Source organism: Lagopus muta, chromosome 5 (genome assembly GCF_023343835.1).
Source record: "Lagopus muta isolate bLagMut1 chromosome 5, bLagMut1 primary, whole genome shotgun sequence".
NCBI classification, from domain to species: Eukaryota; Metazoa; Chordata; class Aves; order Galliformes; family Phasianidae; genus Lagopus; species Lagopus muta.
Window position 1 is genome coordinate 7,360,466 of NC_064437.1, and position 24,482 is coordinate 7,384,947.

At 37.8% G+C, this 24,482-nt stretch overlaps 1 protein-coding gene across 2 annotated transcripts in view; it reads left to right on the plus strand.

Annotated features, from left to right (window-relative positions):
- Positions 1-6,260: 6,260 nt before the first annotated feature.
- SPATA6 (spermatogenesis associated 6) overlaps positions 6,261-24,482 on the plus strand; it is a 40,193-nt gene continuing 21,971 nt past the window's right edge. Inside the window, exons 1-9 of one of the 2 annotated variants that reach the window (XM_048945828.1) lie at positions 6,261-6,395; positions 10,043-10,180; positions 11,683-11,731; positions 12,590-12,631; positions 13,911-14,035; positions 18,385-18,465; positions 20,987-21,265; positions 22,861-22,948; positions 24,435-24,475. In XM_048945828.1, the coding sequence (XP_048801785.1) occupies positions 6,348-6,395; positions 10,043-10,180; positions 11,683-11,731; positions 12,590-12,631; positions 13,911-14,035; positions 18,385-18,465; positions 20,987-21,265; positions 22,861-22,948; positions 24,435-24,475 (891 nt within the window). In that variant the 5' untranslated portion in view covers positions 6,261-6,347. The remainder of the gene's footprint in view (positions 6,396-10,042; positions 10,181-11,682; positions 11,732-12,589; positions 12,632-13,910; positions 14,036-18,384; positions 18,466-20,986; positions 21,266-22,860; positions 22,949-24,434; positions 24,476-24,482) is intronic. The other variant, XM_048945829.1, reaches the window with a different exon arrangement.

The window sequence follows — 24,482 nt, forward strand, 5'->3', positions numbered from 1 at the left end:
TTTAAAACCTTTCCTACTTCCCTGTATCAGTGATTAACACTAATCCACTCTCCCCTTTCTTTTCATATGGCTTCTTACACTCACCCCTTGCTACAGACTGCAAGAATTCTAATTGGTGTCTGCTCTTCTTTTTGGGTTTCCATTTTTCCTTTCTTCCTGCTCCATTTTCTCTCTGTTGCTGTATGCCATCCTGTTATGCTCCCTAGCCCAGATCTGCCTAGTGCTCTAAAGGATTTGATGATTTTCTTTAGGATGGACTCTAATAATAGCCGCAATCCTTCCCCTTTACAAATCTTCCTCACAAAGGAAAAAAATGTTCTGCCATCCGGAGTGAATTCCATTGAAAACCGAAAGTTCTTGTTTAAGAAAATAATAATAATAATCTTCTTGACATATTTGAGAAATCTTAAAGGAGTAATGTTATAATTTATGAGGAATTTTACATCAGATCTCAGAGCGCCCTATTAAATGAATAACTCCAACAGTTGTTTGAAGAGTGTGTTTTGCTTTTCTTCTGTAATAGAATGCCACACTAAAATTTATACCAGGAAAACAAGCCAGCCAGAAAGTCCTCGAGGTTCTCTAGTGACTTTGCTGTCAATCAAATTAACATGGAAGAACCTCAAACACTGCTACTTTAATGGGCAGAGGGACAAATCTCCTGCCATACTGCAGAAAGGCTTTTCAAAAAAAAAAAAAAGTGACTAGATGCCATCCAAGCTGGATGAGGCTAACAGAAGCCTGAGCCTGGGACTGCAATGGGATGTGATGGATTTGGATCGTTAACTGCCATTTCAGATGGCCTGTGCCCCAAACTGCAATTTCTCAGCCTGCTCTTCAGCTGCTGTCCCAGTCTAGCTGCCCACAGAAAGCCCTTTTCCCTGTTTTACAGTGTTTCTCGCAGCTGATTCTTTGGTGCCAAACTCTCTGTCTGTAGCAGAAAGAGTAGGGACTCCTCTGCTGGGAATGGATATCTCCTGTGAGCACGGTGTAGAAGTCATGTGCTGCAGTGCACACTGCAGAGCAAACTGGTCGGAGCCCTCTCTGTGGCTCTGCCCAGTAAGCAGTGCTTTAGTTTTTAATATGCTCACGAGTCACAACATTCACAGACAGAATGTAATGTCAGGCCATTACTGCAACCTCCTGGATATCACAGACAACAGTAATTAAATTCTGTTGCCATATCTTTTTTTGTTTAGCAGGTTGGGTTTTTTTGTTGTTGTTCTGACAAAACCATGCCTTCCATCTGGTTCTCATTTTCTTTTGGAATTGTCGAAGGTGGAGATTTCACTTTCCCTTTGAGAGCTGATTCCAGTGGTTACTCAATTCATGTATTAAAATACAACGCCTAATTTATGATTCAAATTCTTCTGCCTTCAGCTTCTAGCAACTGCTTCTTGTATGCTCTTCCCAGTTATGTTACCTAACAGTTTTGTATCCTGCATTTTTTCGACACAAAGGTACATAATGGCTGTAAATGATGCCCAGTTTTTGGTTTCCTGCCTAGAGCCACTGAGCTATCAGTGCTGCAGCTAGAGCCATCAGTGCCAGCATTCTGCCTTCACTGTAGCACAGGGGCACCACGTTGGACGCTGCCCCACCAGCTGCTCCACATTCCTACAGGGCCACAATTGCATCTCTGAGATGGTAGAAGGACTGGCAAGAAGGGCTGGAAGACGCTGCTTCCTCCACAACCATTGTCTTGTGCTGTTCTGCCAACCTGACAGTGCTCTTTTCTTTGCTTTTTAAATACAAAGCCATAAATGCATGAGGAATAAAATGCTCTAATTTATTCTACAAAAGTCTTCATCAAGTGAGAGACAGGACTCTGGGAAAAGATTAAGAGCTTACATTTTTCATTTGACTTATTTCGCATAAAATTTCATAGAGGATAAAATGATGGGAGGCAAAGAAGCAATGATATTTCTGTTTTATCTCTGTCTAAGGACCATAAATCTTTCTGAAGTATCATTAATTATAGCAGCGCAATTCACAACGCTATTGTTAAGGGTCTATCAGCAGTCCCATTATAAACCCCCTATTTTCAGGGGTTTATAACTTGGTTAGAATAATTTTGTTTCAGGCAAAAAACTTTGCTGGGGCAACGCCTCCATCTAAGATAATTTAAAAAAAATAATTAAAACACAAAGGAAAGTATTACCTCTTTTGAATTGATTAATGGAGAGCTCAGGAACTTTCTAGGGGTATAAATCTAATACTGTATTGGCTGATTGTATCTGTACCATTTGTGAATTCATAAAACTGAATGCATTGAAGTTATCTCTTAGATGAATTTAGATCGTTCCTTTACAAGGAAAGTTTCCAATTACCATGGCTGAATTCAAGATCTGGAATATTCCTCTAGTGGCTGTAATCAAATCAGATTTGATTTCTTCCTTAGCTGGAGCCAGTCAAGAAAGAATTTAGCAGACCTGAAAAACAGCTTACATGCTAAGAATATTTCAATGTCTTTGGGTAGCTTGCCTTATTTATTTTTTTTTCTCTACTGCAGGCATGACTTACATCAAGAATCAGTGAAGGTCAATGGCCATAGCCAAGAAAGTGAGTTTTGGCTTAGCAGCAATGCAGAAGATTCACTACACAATGGCTGAGCCACAGTGCAGTGTGCTGATAGGTGCTCAGTTTCTCCAGATGCATGGTGAAAAATGCTCTTCAGTAGACCTGAGTGAGACTGGGAGGGCACAGGAAAGAGAGGTCATGGCTTCCCCAAAAGAACAAAATGATCAGGCAGCCTTTTGCTCATAGTAACTTGTAGGTTCATCGAGGAAGCCTGAGAGCTCTGCTCAATCGAGTCCTTGCAGGATAGGAAAGAGCAAGATGGACGTAATACACCAAACCACGATGGGATCGACAAAGCCATTGTGGTCTTTTTCTAAAGCAATGGATATTAATGAATGCTAACTTCTGAGCAACTTCTTTCCTGCTTCAAAGTAGAAAGATTAGATGAAAATGTATTTTGTGAAGAGTGTGCTGACACCCTTAGGTAATCTTCATCCTCTGTCCTCATCAATAATCTAACAGTCTACCTTCCCTGTTACATTACTGTCTGCAGTAATGCAATTCACTTTGCTCCCCTTAGATCCTATTAGAATCTCTCACATTACAACATTCTTCCAGCTCTGCTCTGTAGTGCACTGGGATTGTTTAGCCTTAACTTTTTCTGGATGTTTTCCTCGACTACAATTCTTTGCACAGGAACAGACTTTTGTGAATTGCACATTTAACCTAGCAGTGAGTGAGAAGATCAAAAAAAGCAATGCACATGGGTATTGTCCTACAGGGTCTCTAAAGCATTCTGATTCTCCTTTGAACACTAGTGAATGTAGCTTGTTATAATGAGTTCCACTATCTAAAGTACTTTCTTCTATCAGTTTTGATTGTGTTGTCTTTTAATTTCATTGTCTGTGTCCTTTGAAAGGATAAATAGGCATGGGTAAATAGAAAAACACATTTCTACAAATTACACAATCCCTTATGTACCTTTTTTTGTATTACATCTTACTTTTCTGCTCTCCAAAGTAAAGCAGTCTTAATGTTTTGTTTGTTTGCTTTTTCTAATATGGAAATCTTTCCATATCTCATAATTTGTTGCTGTTATTTGAGCAGATGTCTTCCTGGAATTCTCCACAGTTATTTATGACAAGACAATTACACTCAGTGATGTTATCTAAAACAGACGCACTTCATATACGTAGGCTGAGGTCTTTTTTGGCTGCTCCTACAACATTAAGATCTTAAAGTAGGCAGAAATGGCTTTCTGACAACACTCTTACAAGAACTGCAGTAGAAGGAGGAAAAAATGTGGAAAGCTCCTATATTTCCTTCATTCTTATAGCCGGAATAAATGTGAAATACCACTTTGTACCCACTGTAACTCTTCCTAAGTTTAAGGAGAAAAACATTCATGCCTTCTTAACCAGAAGCGAATCTCTGACACAGTGACATTAGATTTGCTATCTGATCTCCAGTCTTATCTGATCCATTTCTCTCTAATCCACAGTATTTTTTTAGATTCTGGACTTTGCAATGTTTATTGTTTGCAGCTGTGATTCTTGTGCATTTCCCACCTCAGCTCTGCTGTAGCATATACCAATACGCTGAAATTCTTGAGGCCTGACCCTGAGAACCATTGCAAAAATAGGGTATAAAATAGAATTGTTGTAATAATTATCTTAAACCAGTATCTTCAATCTTTTGATAGTATCAGTACTGAGTATTTTGATGAAACTGAAGATACGTGGTAGGGCTTAGAGGACTGGAAAAGGAGGTTTTAAATGGAGAAGATTGAAAAAAAAAACATTAACATAAATGCAAAGCTCTCCTTGAATCACTTTTCCTGCAGTGCAAATATTTGAGTAAACTATGCACTTCATCATGACCACAAGATGGAGGTGGATCTTGTAGTATTGCAGAAAGGGCAGGAAAAACACTGCAGCAGCATCCTTCCCTTCCAAGGTCCAGCGTGCTGAGATGCAGAATGTCTGTAGATCTGAGGGAGGGAGAAGCATCTCTGTGCTCACTGAGTAACCCTCCAGCCTTCCCCAGGTTTTTCTTGGTTTACCAGAGAGAAAGACTGAAACTCACTTTCTGCCTTGCCTTGTGCTCCTTTTCCCAGGGTTATAAAGCATTTCTGTTCCAGGTCACTGCACATAGATGTTGAATTTTCATCACAGACATGATGCCATTTTTTACTTCAGCATTTATCTGTCTTCTAGTCTTATATGGCCACACTTATCATAAAATCTCATACCTCACAATCTTTTAACACATTATTTATCCCTCCAAAAAGTGTGTGTATTGGTGATGCGCTGGCACAGACTGCCCAGGGAGGTGGTGGAGTCACATCCCTGAAGGTGTCCAAGAACTGTGGAGACATGGACTGAGGGACATAGTTAGTGGACATGGTGGGGATGGACTGGGGTTGAACTGGATGATCTTAGAGGTCTTTTCAACCTTCATGTTTCTATAATTCTATATGAAAGGCATCTGAAAATATGTAGTAAACCGTTTTGACATATGAAGCTATGGACCTTTGAGAATTTCCTTCTTATTAATCTTGGAAAGCCACTCATAAGCTTGAGAATGGTAATGCATATAAAATATTCTTATCCAAATGTAAACCCCTCTTTAATGTAGGTATTAGAGGTGTGCAAGTCTCAAACGAGGTTGTTTTTCTTCCAGTCCCCAAATGCAGAATCCTGCCTTTGCTTGAACAAAAACCACAAACCAAAAAAGGCTCACAGCTATTATAGTAATCGACAAAATAGACAGAAAGCCCACATTTCCAGTTTTATTGTAACAGACTGAAATCTAGGAATATATCTCTAGGAATAACTGAAACCACTGTTGACTGTTCTGATGTCTTTAATATATGCATATAGTATTAATTAAAAACCAAAACACACTAAGAATGGTGATTCTTTCCCAATCACATAGTGCTTGTATGGGAACTGTTGAGTCACAGCCTGAGCTGCTGATTGAGCACCTGGGGAAAAGACTGGGTCAGCCCCGGAAACACAGGTGAAGGCAATCCAGCTGTGTGACCAGAAGAGGTGGAACCTGGCTGCATCTTAGACCTCATTTAAGGGCTGACTGGGAAGGGGCAATGATCTCTTTTTGCAGATCCCTCCGTGTTGAAGCTTTCCCCTGTGGACCTGGAATCTTCTGATATGGGTGAGCAATTTTTTTCCCTTCCCTTGTAGCACCCTGCTGGTCCTTCCTTCCTCACACCTTTGTTGTAATGCCTTTCCTGTTGCACTGATCTGTCCAGTTGATACAGCGCAAATAGCCAGTCTGTGAAAATGTGAAATTAAAACACCTGTGGGATACATTTGTGCCACTGCCCTCTTTTAGAAGCAGTTATTGGCACGCTGAGCTGCCTCTACTCTCTTCAGCTGCTTTCATGAATTTGGAAATACGCAAAGGCTTGAACTCCTCCCAGTCTGAGACTGCAGATAGAAGTCACTGTGTTGGTGCAATACATGACAACGGGCACAGTGAGACAACTGCTCAGTGAGTCCAGGGGGCCAAAACCGGGATGTCAGGGAAACCCGAGGATGCACCCAAAATTAACAAGAGGGGAAAAAATAAAAATGAAGGGAGGCGCAAGGCCCTGCAGGAAGGGGATGAGGAGCGGGGCGTTGTGGGAGTGACGTCACTGCGCACCGCCCCGAAGGCTCCTCCCTCAGCACCCGGGCCCCATCCGCAGGCGTTGTGCGCATGCGCAGAGAAAGGCGGAAGCGTGGTGGTTGCCGTGACAACGGCGTCCGGCCCGCGGCTCGGGATCGGGTCGGAAGCCGTCACCCCCGGCCCGGCCTGGCCGCTCCATGCCGCGAAAGGTGCTGCGCTGCGTCCTGCAGCTGGAGATCCGCTCGGTGAGTGCCCGGGCCGCGACTCCTCCGGCCTGCCCGCTGCAGGAAAGCCACTCTTGTTCCTTCCGGAAGGAGTTTGCATTGATCAGGGTTAGAATTGAGTTTGGCATTGCAAATAGGGTCTCACAGTTACCGTAGGTGATGTCAGGGGGGAGGAGAAAAAAAAAAAAAAAGCAGCCCGCAATTCATCTTTTGTATCTTAACGTTAGTCCCTTCACAGCTGCACTGCGGCCACGCTGTTGTTTAACACAGAGATCCTCTAGTAAAACCAGTGTTATATACACAGTAGGTCTGTGGGTCTGTCTCAGTTCTTATTGCTGTTTTTTCTATGTCTTTCTTGTGACCTGTGTTTTCTGAATTTTTATTGAGGATTTTCAAGAGTGTTCCTTGACTTCTTGTGCCGGAATCAATAAAATTGTTTAAAGATGTGGATTCCAGCATATATAGATGAGCATTTTTAATAGCAACCCTTAATTGATGCTCTCATTTTGCTGATGCTGTCCTTTGGCCAGTTCTATATTACCGTAGAACTTTCTTGCTAACTTCCTTCTTTGCATCATAGGTAGCAATATCTGTCGTGGCAACATGTGACATTATTGATGCCCAGATAAAGCTAGATATCCTTTGCCCAGATAACATTGAGTTTTGCTTGCCTGATCTTCTTTTTATTGAACACATGCTGCTGGGCTCTTTTCCTTCTCGTATTTGCCTCCATAGACTTTTTATTTCATATTTAATATTCTAGTTGATGAAGTGTAGTTGCTCAGGTCTCTTTTTCTGCCTCAGAACCGCCTCACAGTTGTTATTTTTCAGTCAGGCAATGTTGCCCTTCTTTTCTCAATTTCTGGTTCTTTTTCAACGCTCTGCGTGTTTCTGAAGCCTCGTGGAAACCTGTTGACCTATGTCAGAAATTCTGTCACATTTGATTTTTCTCTTGCTTTAGGATACGTGTTCCAGTTTGGTTTTGTTCCTTTTGACTTAATCTAAGTTCCAAGGCCTTTTCCTATCTGGAATGCATGAGTCCTTTGGTTTATTTCATAGGCAGTCGTCTTCATTTCTGAAAGGCTGCTCTTCTAAAATTGAAAACCTTAGTTTAAGACCATATTTGGTTTACCCTGCCATTAGTTTAAATTGAATAATTCATGATTGCTCAGACTGAGCTTTCACTGTTATTTGTTTTCTGAGACTAATTTTGGTTCCTACCTCTGCTGCTGGCATTTGGATTGCTCATGTAGCAGCAGAATGAAATTCACATTATTCTTCATGTCACCACTACTTGGAGAATTCACAAACGTGGCAGTGAAGTATGTAAAGCTTTAAGCACCAAGATGAATTAATAGCATTGTGGATTACTGTCAGGTAAGAAGACTAAAATGTCATCTCTTTATATTGAGAAGATTATTTTTGTAACTCTGAGTCCAAAGGGCTATTCTTTATGTAAGCTTGCACTCCCCAGGAGTTAATACTGTCCATTGCCCTTCATGCAGTACACTTTCTGTTTGGTAGCAACGGGCTACTAAAGGGATTTTTTTTGAGGGCCAGCCTTTCTCATTGGTTGTGTATACATGGTATAATTTGAGTATTGAGAACAGAAGGGGGACAAGAAAATAAATACTATATCAGGTGTTGGAGCAGTAGAATTCAGTTCCTTCCCATGAGGTGAATTCAGTGATTTCATTATGGCAGTTTGTGGTGTCCCAACACTAAGGATGGCACGTTTTCATCCTTCTGGAACTGCGCATGGTAACAGCTGTTTCTCTTCAATAGCCCCCCTGGTTGGTTGTAAGAGCAGTAAATTGTTAGAAAATTGTTATACTTTCACCATTTTTAAAATGGTCCCTCATCCTGCCTGAAAGGTTTGCGATCAGTTAAGGACTTCAGTTTGTCTCTTCAGTGTTCTGCAGCTCTTTGCAGCGTATGTTACCTAACACACTTAATGAACTGTGGATATACATGTACATTTGTTTTTTGTTTTTTTTTGGGGGGGGGATAATTTGAAGTTAAGTGAACATGTAGACTTGGTGTTCCAGCCTAGACAATGAATTGTGCTTCTACAACATTGTAGATAAGCAGCACACTGCACATGCTGATCTGTACAATCTTACTTCTACAGGCTAACCAGAATACATATCCCCTAACTGTTTTGCTATGCCTGATGTGTTCAAATCTTTCTCTTTTCTTCCAGTTGCCTTCTGCAGGGTGCAAAGCACTGGTTAAGAAGAATCATAAATTTAAAAGGAGAAATCCCAGCCAAGCTAATAGGAGTTTTAATGTGTGGGTCTGGGGGGAATCTTTCCTTTCTGGATGAAATCTCTCTGTTTTACTCACTCCTCTTAGCACTTGCAGCCACTATCATGAAGCTGTTTAATGATTGGTAGTCTATTTCAGTCAGAATATCCATTATTCTGGTACTCCTTTTGCAGTTTTGAAGTCCTAACTTGCATGGAGAGGAAACTTTTTTTTGTTGTTTTCCAGCATACTTATGAGTAGAAACATTTTAATTTAAGCTTAGACTGTAACTATAGTTAATCTCTAACACATTGGTTTCTGTTATTTTCTTTCACTTGAGGCTGTTGTTCTGCTGTTTATGTAATTTTGTTTTAGCTTCAGCAAGAATTTCTCAAGTAAAATGTTCATTTGGGAGTAAGGGACTGTAAGCAAAGCACTTATTTCAATTCCTGTCACTGTGCTCCTTTGTCTTTGTACCTTGCAATTGAAAGTCTGAACGCTTTCTGCAGCAACCTTATGTTAGAAGAGGCAACCTCATATTTATTATATTGCTATAAAAAGTGAGCAGTAGAAATGAAGTGAAAGGTGACAGTTATCTGGATGGGTAATAGAGTAAAACCATGTGGCTTGGAGAAAATAGCTAACAGTGATTTGTGTACATTGTTGCAGTTGAAACACAGTTAAGAATATCTGATGTTCATCAGAGCTTTAAAAGCTTACTAACTTCTCACTCGATGAGTAAGAATTGGCCAGAGGAAGTTGAGAGATTTGTGGCAGTATCTGGAGCCCAATGAGAGGTCTTTACTGTCTTGAATATGCTCCTGAGTGGACAAAATTCTCCTATAACAACTTGTGTGATATTCCTCCCATAGGAGCAAAACATTTACTTTTTCCTCATTTGCACATTAAAATGTAATGTTAATTCAATTGTGATATTTGCAAATAAGCTTTTCTGTTTTGGTGACTGAACAGAGTATGGGAATTGAAGCATATACATCTACCAGCTTCATTCACTCATTGTGTAGGCTACATTTGGATTTTTTTTTTTTTTTGTATCTTTGCATCATGTAAGCTTCATTCTGGACATCCATCCTTCTGAACATGATGTGACCCTTAATTAACTTATAGATGCTCTGTGCATTCATTATACAGTTCTAAGATCATGATACCACTTTTAGGTTTGGTTTAAGACAGTGGAACATGTTCCCACTGTAAGTAAACTTGCTCTTGATTATTTTAAGGTGGTGACAAATTTTCCTTGTCATTCTGTACAAATAGAACTCCTTTAGGAAAGAAATGTTTCCACTCTGACTCTCAGCAATCAACCGTTTCAGCTTTGACCATTTCATTTTTATCCTGAAAACAGCCATTACTACTTTAACTGAAGTTCAGTTTGTTTAATGAATGTGTTCCTCTTACAGATAACTTGCCCTGGAGTGCTGTTGAAAGACAAAGAGGAGCTCTATCTCAGTGTCTCTATACTTGGGCAGTACAAAAAAACTCGGTGTGTCCCTGCAGCATTTCCACTTTTCTTTCAAGAAAAACTAGTATTTGAAAAGGTAAGATAATGTCAAATGCTGATACATGGCAAATAAAACATATCCCATACACACAAAAGCTCGTTGCAGAACCCTGATGTGCAAGTAATCACACAGAGGTCAGTGCAATATTATATAGCTCCTGCATTTTTTTGGCACAACAGAGGTGTGCAACTGTATTATCCACACAGTGTCTCAAGAAATACACATGCTGAAGATTATTTTTTTTTTTAGGTGTTTATTCATTCTTTTAGGAACTGTCCTTTTTCAGTATCTATTTTCTTAGCTTGGAAAAAAACCTAAATATTATTGTTTTAAAAATGTAACACAAAAACTGTGAGATGTGGGAGAGTCAGCTTAATCAGTAGAAAGATGGGATAGCAGCTGAAACCCTGTTGGTGACATCATTTTCCTTTTGAGATCCTTTATTCATGGTTTGTCACCAGAATTCCCAAGTTAGTATTCTGGCCTTTTAATTTATAGTTGTTTATCACATATTGAGTCCCTGCTAGCTTCATTATTAGTACCACAGGGGTAATGAAACACAGAATCATACAGATATGATCTGGTTCTTTGACTACCTGTGAATAATAATACTTTGCCCTTTCTAGTTCTTTTCCTTTAAGCATCCCCCTGCACTTTCAAATCTAGACTGAGTAAACATCAGTGATACTCTTGTTATGTAGGTAATATAAAAACAGTGATAATTTTACCAACCACTGAAGAATGGAAAAAATAAAAAAGAACACAGTATTTAATTAAAGGCAAACATCCCACAGTCTATTTAAGGGGAATGTACTGAATGCTGGTTTTGTTCTAATTTAGGGGAATTCCAGGACACTGGAATTTACTTGCTTAGAAAAAAGCTTAAAGAGAAAGCTGAAGTAGTAACTATTTTCTTACAAATTGCTGTTGAATGGATCTAAGCACTTGTGGTGAACAGTGCTTTGGTATTTTCAATCAGCAAAGTGATTTATACCACTCCACACTTTGTGCAGAATTACAGGGAAGTCCATTATGTGCTTAATATCCATTGGAATGTTTTTGCAGGAATTCCTGCCCAGTTCCTTGCCATCTCTTGCCATGGGATAAAAATAAAAAATAAAAATTGAGCAGTACTCTGTACATGAATAAGTTAAGCTTAAAGTGTAACTAACATTAAAGAACACGTTCTTCATCTATCAGACATCTAATGTATTCTGTAATTTATCTTTCTCTCCTAAAATTTTCTCAGACAATACTTTCTTCTTTCTTCACAATAGCTCCTAATTTAAATTAGGGCAGGTAATCCTAAAATGGCTAGAAAGCAACCGACAAGAACTGCTGGCTTTCAGTGAATGTGATCGTGTGTCAAATGATAATTCCAGCTTCCTTTCTTTTTTTCCAAGAGGGATAGAACTCCTGACAACCATCTGAAGCAAGGAAGAATATTGATTTTTAGGTTTTTTTCCTTCTTCCCTCAGAGATATGAGATGACTTTGTCTATGCCATTATTTTTTAAAAAATATTTGTTTACTTTCCAGACATTTGCTAATATAGTTGATCCTGGAGACCTTGTGGAGTTGCTAGAAGGTAGGTTCTGCTTCTTATACATATTGTGTTGTGTGCATTAATGTTATATGCATATAGGCTTTAAAGATGTTTTGGAGATTTAAATAATGTTACAATTATTTTTTTTTCTATCAGGAGCCTGTCCTCTGAAAAGTTAGTGGATAACAAATGTGCATTACATACTAAATAAGTTAGGACTTTAGCATAGGTTTGTTATCAGTACAGGCATAAGTTTCTTGCTGTCTTTGGGATAGTACCAACTTCTCCTAAATGCTGTTAACTAAGAAAATGCCCCTAGAATGTATGCTATATGCTTTAGAATGCAAAACGTCCTAATTAGCAGGACATCCAACTGCTTATCCAGAGAGAGAATAGTTTCCTCTGTCTGACTGCTTATTTGATTAATTTCAAGTGAAACTTCTTAATTTCACACAAAACGTCTGTATGTGTGGATGTACGTAGTTAAGAAAATGATATATGCCTACAGTAAGCAGTCTTACCACATCTGGAGCACAATGACTTTTAGTGAGACAGCACCAGCCCTGCATGTGAACTGCAAGAGCATGCTCCCTAATGCAGGGAGGTATCTGGAAAAGTGGTTAAGCTTGCATAATCTTCTTTACAAGATGTTTCCAAAGACAAACTTATAAACAGCTAGAACTTAACAAATTCTTAGTGAAAGGGTTGCTTTTTGTATACTGCTAATGCCAGTGTGTTCATCTGTAGTTGTTTTTTTCCCCAGGATTAGGCAAGTTTTTTATTTGCCCTTATTGTTGGTGTCACTGTGTACAGCACTATCGATCAGCGGGCTTTTATTTCTTTAAGTAACATCTCATTTTAGTTTTTTTAACTTACAAAGAAACTTTTCTTCCTTTCTAGTTGACACAGCAGTACTTGAACTAATACAGCTCATTCCTCCAGGTATTGTATCAATCTCTTCATAAATTATGCAGTTTAATAGGTGAATTTCCATGAGGACATTGCCCATTACAGCACAATCACTTTTTCCAACACAAAAACAAAATAAGAAGCATTTCAACAAATAGTTCTCTGAATATAAAATGTTAATAGATCAGGAGGATCTCATTCTTGAAATAGAATAGCAACTGAATATCAAAACTTACCATGTCAGAAAGTGATAAGATTTAAAAAAATAAAACAAATAAAAAACCTGAAATCATCCAGCACATCACTTATTAACTGCATCACAATTCACTTGCAGAGTGTCTGTCTGTGAAATTCAGAGTGTATCATCTTGTTCTCAGAATGGCACTTTTTTTTTTTTCCCCTTCTGTTTTAATGGTGGCCACTGGGAAAACTCTTATCTTCACTACAAGTTTTACAGATCGCTTGGGATAGGTGACAATAATAAATAGCAATTTGTCATACTTTTGTGATTGGTTTGTGTGATTATAAAAATCTATTTTAATGAAATTCAAGTGTTCCCATGAATAATGCAAGTCTGTACTTTATTGGAAATAAAGTCAAGTTTGAAAGAGAACTCGTTTGGAAACTAGTATTCAAAGCACTCTCTGTTACTCGCCTTTAGTTGTTTCAAAGAAACAATTGCTTCCCCCAAGTGATTCACTGGACTTATTTATCCAAGAAAATGTACTGAGTGTGGACTTTTATTTTTGGGGGTGGGGCGGGGAAGATTCTGACTTCAGTAATTTCAGGACTCAGAGGTACCTGTGGTACATCCCAGTGGAAGCTGACAAAATAACTGTAATAGCACAACTTAAACTTTTATTTTGTTTTAATAGAAACATGCTTTCATGAGTTACCCCTAAAGAAAATATTTTAAAAGAAAGTAGCAGACCACAATACTTGAAGAATCGTACTAATTTCGATGTTGCTTGCATTTCTTTCTGATAACAATTTGCTATTTAAAAGCATCCATGTTCTGTGTTATAAGACAGTTTTTCATGATGTATTGGCTAAAAACTGCTGGTTTCTTCTGTGTCATGGGAAGTAAAGAAGGAGGAAGCTACGGAAGGGATTACCTTGAGGAAATTCCTGTGGCTCCTAATGAAGATTGCCTTAGCTATTCTCTGCATACTTCTTAAATAAGCAAACCATGCTTTTAGGCCAGTGTCTGAATATTTCTGCTGCTTGATGATGTTATTCCCTACTGTGATACGAGTTATAGAGCTTTGCTGCTAATTCAAATTCCTAATTACGGTGTGTGTTTTCTTTCTAGTTGGAGAAATTCTTGCTACTTATGAAGAAAATACAAGAGATTTCCTGTTCCCTGACCCTAAGCATACCTGTCGGCAGCATGGTGCAGAACGTGAGATTTTAATGAAGAGATCTTCTTATTTTACTGTGAGTGAATGCCTTTGGGTTGTGTTTATGGTGCAATGTGTTTCAATGAACACATCAATGAAGTAGTTCATTTTGAACTACTTCAAAAGGAAAAGTGATTTCTTCTGACAGATTTTGCCGGTTCAGGTGTTGAATGTACAAATTCACAGTTGCACCTTCAGTGAAGGTATTTGTGTGTTTGGTTTTTTTTTTTTTGAAAATGCTTCATAAAAGTGTTTGATGTGAAGAAGTTAATTTCCATGCCACGTGGTTTGCATGTGATTCTATGACGTCTCTATTTCAATTTAATCCATGATGCAGATGGTAGTTCAAGAGGGAGACTTTGTATCAAATTCACAATTCTCAACAAAAAAACCGTGTAACCCACTTCTCTAATTTCCCTTTTTAGCGTTTTGTTTTCGTTTATTGTAGTGCTCAAGACTGACAGTCACTACAGATGTATACAATTCTATGGCATCTGTTCTGTGGGCCTCTCTGAGGTCCAAAGTCACCACCAAAAACAGTGACTGAAATTTAGCTTAGTGCTATGTGATTGCTTTTCAGTTACAAAGCCTGTTCTTCAAGATCTGTTCAGCCTATTCATGCTCTCTTAATAACTGCCTTTTCTACAATTTTATAAAAACTATGATAAATGACAACTAATTGGCAGAATAAGTGCAATGGATTAACGTTAATTTTTTGGAGATATGGGCTCGAGTACACATTGAGTAGAAATGAATTCATCTCGCTACCCTATCAGAGAGTTTAGGACTGTTGGATCTTCGATGTCAGTGGAATACCTCAGAAAGGCACTTTGAGGATGTTGCTATTGGCATAGGGAATGTGTTTTGGAATTTAAGTTGTACTAGTGGAGTGACAGAACGTTTGAATTAGGACTCAGTTGCCCTATCTGTTGTGATTGGATTAAAAAACACTTTGTTGGGGTGGGTGGAAGGCTGATTAAAGGTCACTGGTATCATTTAGCTGGTATAATCTTTCCCCTGCAAGGGCAACCTGGAAATTGCCCTGTCACTTGCAATTAGAAGTGCTAATTTGGTGTCTAATGCTGTGCTACATTTCAGTGAATTAAAGCTGTGATTTTGTGATACAAAGTGTACTGTTCTGCAGCAACTTAAACTGTCCCTAAACTGTAAAGAAAAAGACATTTTTTGTCATGGCATCTCTTTGATATATCAAACTTGTCATATGAATATTTTCAGTGGCTAAAGGGAGGGAGGGAGCCACAACAGCCTCCATTTATAAGGCTTTTAAGTTGCTGTAGTTTTGTATCCAGCCTTCAGTTACAGTACTGCATCCCGGCATCCTGCTGTTCGTTCCTTTCCCATCACTTCATCATTTTCTCTGAGTGCAAACACACTATGCACTAGATCAGGGAACTAAGTGTTTAAAAATACGTTCATCAGCAAAACCATGCTACAAAAACAATCTTAAATACAGAGTTCTCAATACAGCCACAATACAGTTGTTCTGGTGTTGTGAATCACTGGGGGAAATACGTAGAGAAGTTTGTGCATTGTTTTTGTTTGCTGGATTAAGTTATTTAATAGAAAAAAATTATTCTCTAGCAAAATAAGGTGTCATAGGTTGTGAGCTGTGAGCAGATGGGCTCAGAGTCATTTGAATGTGTAACTGAATGATGACACTGTGGTAGCTTTTAAATGTTGACTGATGATAGACAGAAATGTCCTTCCTTGTCCTCAGGAGCAGTGTAAATGAAATACATCTCTGCCATGAAATGAGGGCTGCAGAAGCATCAGTTATACTCTATTGCATCTCCATCACAGAAAATCAGAACAGCTCCAAGAAAGGATTTTGGCATACTGACCCCATTTTCAGGAGTACTAATGAAGCTGTGTTTGAAGCAATTGGAGGAAGTCTCTCAAATAGCTACTTGTGGCTCCTCTCTTTGATTGCAAAATGAGATTGCAATGAGAGGATTTGTATCTCCAGAAGTTGTGAAGTCTCCAATGCCTCCATCTTCTGGTGTTCCCTAAGCTCTACTGGCAAGTGTCTCCTGTCAGCACCAAGCACTGAGTGTAAACACTAAACAAAAGGCCAAGTGTTAAACAAGGTCCTGCGGACAAAAATCACTCACATTATTCGTGTTCTATTCAAGCTGAGTTATTCCTATACAGAAAGTTATTTATGGTTAGCTGAGATGTTGAGTATTTTAGGCTGACAGCTGTGCTTCTCTGGCACTTCGATTCCTAATAACTGTCTTTTAATAAAAAAAAAGTAGCAACAGCGAGGTTACAGTTGTGGAGTTCAGATAGGCAGTGACAAGCAGTGTCTGAACACTGCTAATCTGCCAGTTGGAAGGAATCCCAAGTTGAGAGGATCAGGACTCCTCCAGAAATCTGGAACTTGGCTGATAATGTCTCTGGCTAAATGTCTTCTGAAGCTTACAAACACAATATGCGTACCAGATATGCCTCAAGTTATCTCTCCTGGTCCAGTGCTGCCCAGCTGAGGCTTTTGCTGGCTCTTCTGTGTTTCTCTGCAGCCCTTGTCTTTCAGAATATGTTTAAACCTCAACTGGTGGTGACTTCTGACAGACATTCTTATCTCCACTCCCCACCTTCATACGCTATTTACTACTTTACTTAAAACATATTCTTTTCAGTTTTGTTGTCTTTCATTAGCATACCAACAGAAGATGTTCTGTTATGTACATACGCTTTTTAAGCTTTGATATATTCTCATGCTTCTTAAAAGCATATATTAGATTTGTTTTTTTTAACTTGGTTTCCAGTGAATATGAACTACCTTAACAGTCTTCCTATGAAGAAGGTGATAGTATATCTGTGTTGTATCTGGTCAATGACTGCTACAAGAGTACTAACAAGTCTTCCACTGACACCGCTAACACAGTGGCAGGAAAATAGACCCACAAAACTTTCTAACTGGATTTTCATTTATAGAAAGTGTTTAGAGCTATAGAATGGTCTTTATATCTCTACAAATATAAAAGGGAAAGCTCCTTTTTTCTGTTGATCTATAAGTTACTCATGATATACCCACTCCTGTGTATGCAAGTGCTGTCCTATATGTGCTCTCCATGAACCGTTTATCTGAAGAACTGTGGTCTTACATGATTTTTATCTGCAGGCATGTAACAACTCTGTTTTTGTTCTCTGTAAGAGCTCTGCTTTTTATAGACTTGCTAATTCTGGTGCGTCCTTTTTTAAATTGTTGATAGCACTTGACAATTCATTAGTAATAAAACTGAGTTGATTAAAGATGGTCAGCTCGAAAATCTTTTTATATGCCATAACTTGACTTGATTGAATGCCAGACTCTTACTAATTGCTTAACTGAGCTTTCTTGGCATTTTTGTCATTTCATTTTCATAATCTAACCTGGGGCTGGATCGTATGCCCTTGTGGGAAATGAGTGTGTGTTTAGGCAGGTGGTAGGGAAATCCTTTGGTTCAGCAGTAACCTTCACTCATGAAGTTCCTGCTAATTCTCAGCTGTGGGGCAGGATCACAAAATGATGAGCCCCTTTTTGGTTCACAGTAATTTTGTGTTCAGTTGTACAAACGCCTTTGCATACAGATGCCTGGGGCTGTACAGCAAGCTCTCTGTGTTGAAAGGAGAGTAGGAAGTTCTAGGGACACTTGAATCCCTATTTGCTTCTATAGAGCTGTGGTAGATGCTCTTAGATTATTCTCACTTGTCTGTGGTTTGTCTCAGAGATGCAGGGGCCTGCCACTTCGTTATTAAACATGGATCAGCTGAATTCCACTGCCTCCAGATCAGTCAAACTAGGCCTGGCTCTTGCCAGCCACGTGCTTAAGAGGTCATTGAAAAGAAACAGATTATAGGAGACAATCCATGGGAATCAGATGTTGCTCTGGGAGTTACAGAACAAAGGGGACTCCTGATGACACTGTTACAAGTGAATAGCTATTTGCAGTGTAATTGATGGATTTTCAAAATATTCTTACAAAAAGGTGACACAATTGAGACTGTAAATAAATTTCTGAAGTTAGCATTATTGGAACTTCCATATCATGACTGGGATTTTTATTGATGCTATACAGCATGGCATGAAAAATCTTTAAAATTGCTTTTGACTAAGAAATGTATTGAAATGAAAGTCAGACCTTAATTGTTGTACGAAAGCAATATAATCATCTGTAATTGAATTGTCAGAAATGCAAATGTTAGCATCTTGACATTTACCATTGCTGTTCTGTCTTTTCTAATTATCTTTATTAAAGGCTGAAATTAACAAAGGAAATGGCTGGAAATTAGGGATGGTTTGTTACATTAGGTGACATTTACTTCTTTGATACCCTTTATCTTGAGTTGGGGCTTGATGTTCAATTATTGTCTCTCTTCTAGGGAATTGCACCAAAATTGAGATTTTCTACGACCTCCCTTATTACTGAAAGTCTGTTAAGCTCAGGAAGGAGTCACGTACAGGTTAGCATAATTTAATTGTTTGCAATTTAATTTCTAGATTTAATATTGATACGCTTTGTTTCAATTTTTTGCATATGCTGCTCACTTCAAACTTTCCTCATTCTTTTGTTGTGGTTAAAGCAGTTGTCACGGGTGCTTGACAACTCGATTAAGTTTTTAATCGAGTATGAGTAAAGAGTGGGTCTGGTGCATGACAGTAAATGCTGAGAGTTCCTTGAATCTGAAACAATTATCACCTGCTATTTTCTGTGATCAGCTGAAATGTTAATCCCTGGTGTATTGCAGTGGGAAGGTTCACTGTTTGGTACTGGCACTTAGAATTAAGGTGGGACAATGAAACTTAGTGAAGTCAAAGAAAGTCAAAAACAAACCAATAAATTGTTTTCCATAACGATGTCAGTAGCAATCAAAATGAAGATTTCTGTTGCAAAACCTATCACTAATGTTAATCTGGAAACGCTGCTTCTTCGGTGAGTAAAATTAAAGTAGTAGTAGCTGAAAAGAGTGGGGAGAAATACCCTCTCTGATGCATTAGTTCAGTTTGTATCACTTCTCTCTGATTTCACTGGTTTGTGTCATAGCTTCCTGGGACAGACTGTCACACAAAGTTACTCTTACATGCTCCTCCTTCTCTAGTTTATTGCAAATGGTGCAGCATCACTCAAATGGAATTGTTAAGAAGGTATGTGTGCAAAAAGGACGAGGTGACTTTGATCCATTCGTGGTATTGTTCATTAATTCACTGAGAAGATTCAATTTTAGCAAAATATATTACTGAGACACTTGAATTTCTTTATTAAAAAAAAAAAAAGAAAATTAGTGTTGATAGAAAAAAATAAACTCATTGAAGGGGACTTCAGTAAAAGCAGCTTGATTTGAAACTAAAGAATTACCTTAGAAGTATTTAATATGTTACAAAATTTCCATTAAATTTTCATGGACTACAGCGAGGATTTAATTTTACAACTAGTTTAAGCCAGGAAAAAAATGTAGTCTTTTGTTAAAGTTGAAATTATTCTTAGAGTGTTAGATTCTTTTTTGTTTGGGACAGTTTCACACTGTGGCTCACTACCAGCTGCGTAAGTGCAAGTACAGGCAAAAGAAAGCAATGTGAACTGTGTTTGTGATGCCAGATTCACGCTATGCTAGTACAAAACACTCAATTTCATCTTGTTTTCATTGTTATATATGGAAGGGAAGACACAAAGGTAAGCTGGGCATTTTTTTCCTAGGTTCTCCTGAAGTAAAATAGTGCATGCAACATTCGTATTGAAGAATAATGTCAACTTCCTTAAGCTTGAAAAGTAATTGCTAATTGGAAAACCAAAATCTTGCCATGCTTTTATTTTTGAGCTTCTGTAACATGGGAATTTGGGCAAAATTTGGCTTAAAAGCCTAATTATCCATATGCCACTGACTTTAGTAGTCTGATAAGAATGTATAATCTAGAATTTCTTGACCTATAATGCTTCCAGAGTAATTAAATGTACATTTAATGCCAAGAATTGCAAAGGAATGATAATGTATTTCAAATAAAACTTCAGTGTTGGAGTGAGTTTTGCAGTCTTTTGAAGTGGTCACTGCAAATTTGATAATTGTTCGGAATAGGAGCTAATCTGAATTGTTAAGTAGGCTTTCCAGTGGAAAACAAGCAAGCAAACAAAATACTCATGTACTGTACTGTGCACAGGGAGCTGGTGAGGGTGACTGTTTCCCAACTTTCCTCCATTCTGTTAAATGTATTTTAAAAGCAGCATCAACTTGGAGATAAACTTCTGAAGCAGTATTAGAAAATGGTATGATTTTTGTAAATTTTTGGCTGAAAAAATACACGCTTTGGATGTAAACTGGCAGCAATACAAATAAACAGCTATTTCTCTTCTTTTGCAAAAGTATTCACCTGATTCAAGATAATCTTGGGAAGATGGTCTGGTTGTTTTTTTTTGTTTTTTTTTGTTTTTTTTGCTGTTGTTTGTTATTATACAAAACAGTCTTGATTAAGACACACTATTCAAGTAGTAAATTGACTGTGTTCCAAGAAAATATAGATTTCAGAGTACAATTACACTTCTTGTGACTTTTAGGCAACTTTAAATGATCTGAATGGAGAAGAATTTTAAGATAGGTATTTTAGAAGTTTTAAACGGATGAAAAATCTGCCCAATTTTGTATGTCCAATGCTGATAAAGCTTATGTTAAATGAACTTGATAGAAACCCCAATTTTTTTTCTTTTTGCAGTCTCTGTTTGCTAAAGGAATGAGCAAACTAATTGAGTGAAGTATTAGACACTTAACTTCTAACAGGTGGTAATGTGTGTTTTAACCTCCTTTTGGATTCTGACAAAATGGTAAATACATTGTTGCTTTTTAAATTGCTGTCTGATTATAGTCTTCTGAGAGGAATTTCAGCTGACACATAGCATCAATTTCTGTTAAAATTATTAGTTCCCTGTTTCTGTTACTGTCAGTGGTCTTTGTTCTGCATGCTGTCAAAGCAGATAATTTCTCTTTTTCACTTTAGGATGATTTGAATTGGGTACATCACTCAACTCCAAATGGAAAACTGCAAACAAAGTTACCAAAGAAAAACATGCTTTCACCTGAGAAAAGCAGGCACAGTGTAGCAAGAAAGAACTATGAGCAGCCTACCATAGCTTCCAAGTCACGTTCTCCATCTCCATACACAAAAAGACGGATGTGTGAGCTGTCAGAAGAAGCCAGGCAACGACTTGCCCACTTAAACCTTGGTCCTTACGAATTCAGAAGAGAAACTGATAAACCTCCATTTGTAGTTAGACGGGTTTGTATTCTCCACAAAGTGCTTCTAGTTTAGTCTGAGATCAAACATTGTTCTTCCACTGAATACTGTTCCAAAAATTCATTCATCTGTTAGTTTAGATGAATAATTTCTCTCCTTTCCAGTCTGTCACATAGTTATTTAAATATAAAAGAATTTTATTTTAGTTAATGTTATCTGTTAGTAATAGACAAAGATCAAATTCTTTCATGAATATCTTGGTTAAATTCTCTGAGGCCCCATTTCTTTTTTTCCAGCACGGTAGACAGTATAATAGCTGTATAAATTCAACTTGGAAGTAATTGATATTAGTATTAAAAAATCCTGAATAAGACTTTAAAGAAGAGGTGTCTAGTCACATTAAGAACACACACACTGCCTCTTTCAACTTTGTTAGCATTCTCTGATCTTTGAAACACTTGCTTTACTCAAAGCTACGTCTCTGATACTTTGACTTACAGCTGATAACCAGCCTGCATTTAGCACTTACACAAAATCTGCATGTGGAAAAACTGTTCTGAAATTAAGTAGTTACTTGAAGAAACTTCATGTAAGTGCTTTTTTGCAGGTCCAGGTTGCCCAGCCTCTTGGATGAACGTGTTCTCTTGCAAATTGCTTTGTTACAATTTGGCCATCCTCTTTTTTAAGGATATTGCTGAGAACGTGTAGGGCCCAAGATAAAATTGTTCTGACTCTGCTGTGACACGATTTCTCTACAATTTCAAACATTTGTCACAGCTACTGAGATAACTTAGCATTTAATTAGTTTGCCTGTCACACTATTTCATTTTTGTTTATGTACAAGTAGTAATAGCTTATCAAATTCTAAAATTCTTTCAAAAGTTTTCTTCTACTTGTAGGTATGTTTTTCTAGAAATTCAAATTAGTCTTATTAATCCATTAATTATTCATCAGCCTTCAATTTGTCTTTCTCTGTTATTTTTCTTTTATCTCCTGCTAATCAGTTTTTTCTGGTTTTTGATCTATAGGTGAAGTTCACAGTTTAATTACAACATCTGTAAATACTGATTATTGATTTCAGTTGCTCTGTTATATTTGTACAGGAAGGAAAATTCTTGTCTCTTAATGCATCCCTTCCTGGCATCATGGCCTTTATAGAGTGAGAATGCTCTTTTCAGAGCATCTTTACTGCTGAGGTGTCTTGGTTTGGCAGTACTACATTGACAATTAAAATTAAATTATGTTGAAATGTAACTTTTTTAAACCTAGAAACAGTAGCACTTTGTAAGGTCTGAACAGTTTGGAATAAATATGTGGTATCACATGGTCTTTAAAAAGATATCTTCAAAAAGATGTTATAGATGAAGGAGAAACTGTCTGCTTTTTTTATTCCTTTGAACAGCATGACATTCAGGCCTTTCTAGACCTTTCTAGAACTCTTTTTGTTTATATGCGATAATGCTGATAATATAAACATTAAGAACACATTTTTAAATAGCATCTGAATAAGAATAAATGATTTTAGAAAGGACTGGATGTGGTCTTATGGGGGGGGGGGGGAAGGGGAAGGGAATTAAAAATATGTATAGAGATTAAAACATCTGATACTGCACCTCTTAACAGTAGTTTTGCTTCAGGTAGAACAACCAAGTCCTGGAACTGAGCTTTATGCCCGCTGTACCCTGCAAGAAGGCACAATGGAAGCTTGGTCCAAGGTAACCCGTGGTCAGTATTTAATACTGTTATCTCATTTAATGCTTTTTTTTTTTTTTTTTTTTTTTTTTCTCCAGTAGTTTAGTCAGGTGTTTTTTGTTTTTTTTTTTTTTTTTTTTTGGTTTGGTTTGAAACAATTTCTATTGGAGAAAAACCTGCTCCTCTTTACCCTATTGTTGCAAAAGGTGGGTTTGCATATTTCTTTACCTCGGGGAAACTTTGCTTCAGGTAGTTCTACATGATAGGAAAGTAGGAGCAGAAAATACCAGAGTCCAGGCACTCTGTTCCAGTCCACCTGTTTTGATTAGTTGCATAGAGGAACAAATCTGCACCTCAGTTGGTGTGTGTGTTAGTCATGCCTGGAATGTTGATCATTTTGAAATTCAAGAGCTCTGTTGCTTCAAAAATGAATAATGTGTATATCAGCTTTTTTTTTTTTTAAGTGGATCTGTGGCTTACAATTGTTAATGAGCATCCAGGATGCTTGCGTGTGTCTCCTTCCACTTTCACTGGCAACAGTAACTGAGTATTTTATAAAGAGTGTGGGACAAGAAATTTAAATCTTACTTTTTTTCTTGTAATAGTACTGAGTGCAGGATATTAAAGGGTTACTCATTCTTGTTGGGATTGTGCATATCAATCTGTTGTAGCAAGGTAATATAATAGACCTATTATCATCTAGTATTGTTATGTACTTACAAATGAGTTGATGTTATCTAGCCAGTGGCTAGGAGAGAGAAACCTGCCTCACAACTAACATCCAAATGGTTTACGAGTCATGTTTCTATGTATTGAAGCTCAATTCTAATATTTATAAAGCACAAGTTCCTGTGATTGCAGTATGATTTAGTCTGGTTTTGCTTTTGTGCAGATAGATGATAATGGGTTGTCTTTAGGGCTGCTCAGTGCAGACTGATACAACTGATGAAGAAGGCAGACATAATTAGTTGTCATTCCCTTTGGGATGAGGTGTGTATTGACAGTGGTTGGACACCCTGAGCTGGTGTGGATTTAATAGTTCCTCCACTGTTGCTTCTGTGGTCTTCATAACTTGTCTTTATGAGCCAGTGATGAGGGAAAGAACGAGGAGGTGATCAGAGGAGAAAGTGGTGGCGGTAGGGAAGCTTGTTCCAAAAAAGTGTGGGAAGGTAGAGTAATGTAAATGAGATTTTTTTGAGATTATAGAGTTTTACTTTTTATTGATTTATGCAAGTAATATATTAGCAAAATGTGCTACTTCTGTCTATGTAGAAGATTGTGCTTGCCCTGATTTAATGTTTTTAACGCTGTACTGAGTAAAACATGAAGTCATTGTTTTCATCTGAAGGTAGTGAAATATTACTGGGAAGACTGTTTAGAATTTCACAGTCTGTAATAATAACTTGGTTTATTAATGTTTGGGAGAAGAGGTAAGTTATTTTGTAAAAGATTTTATAAAACTGGGCATTCAAATTTTCTTTTGAATTTCTTGAAATATACAATTTTTTTCTTTCTCCAGATCTTTCTCTTCTTGGCAGCTACAGACCCAAGAAAGCCAAAGTGAGTA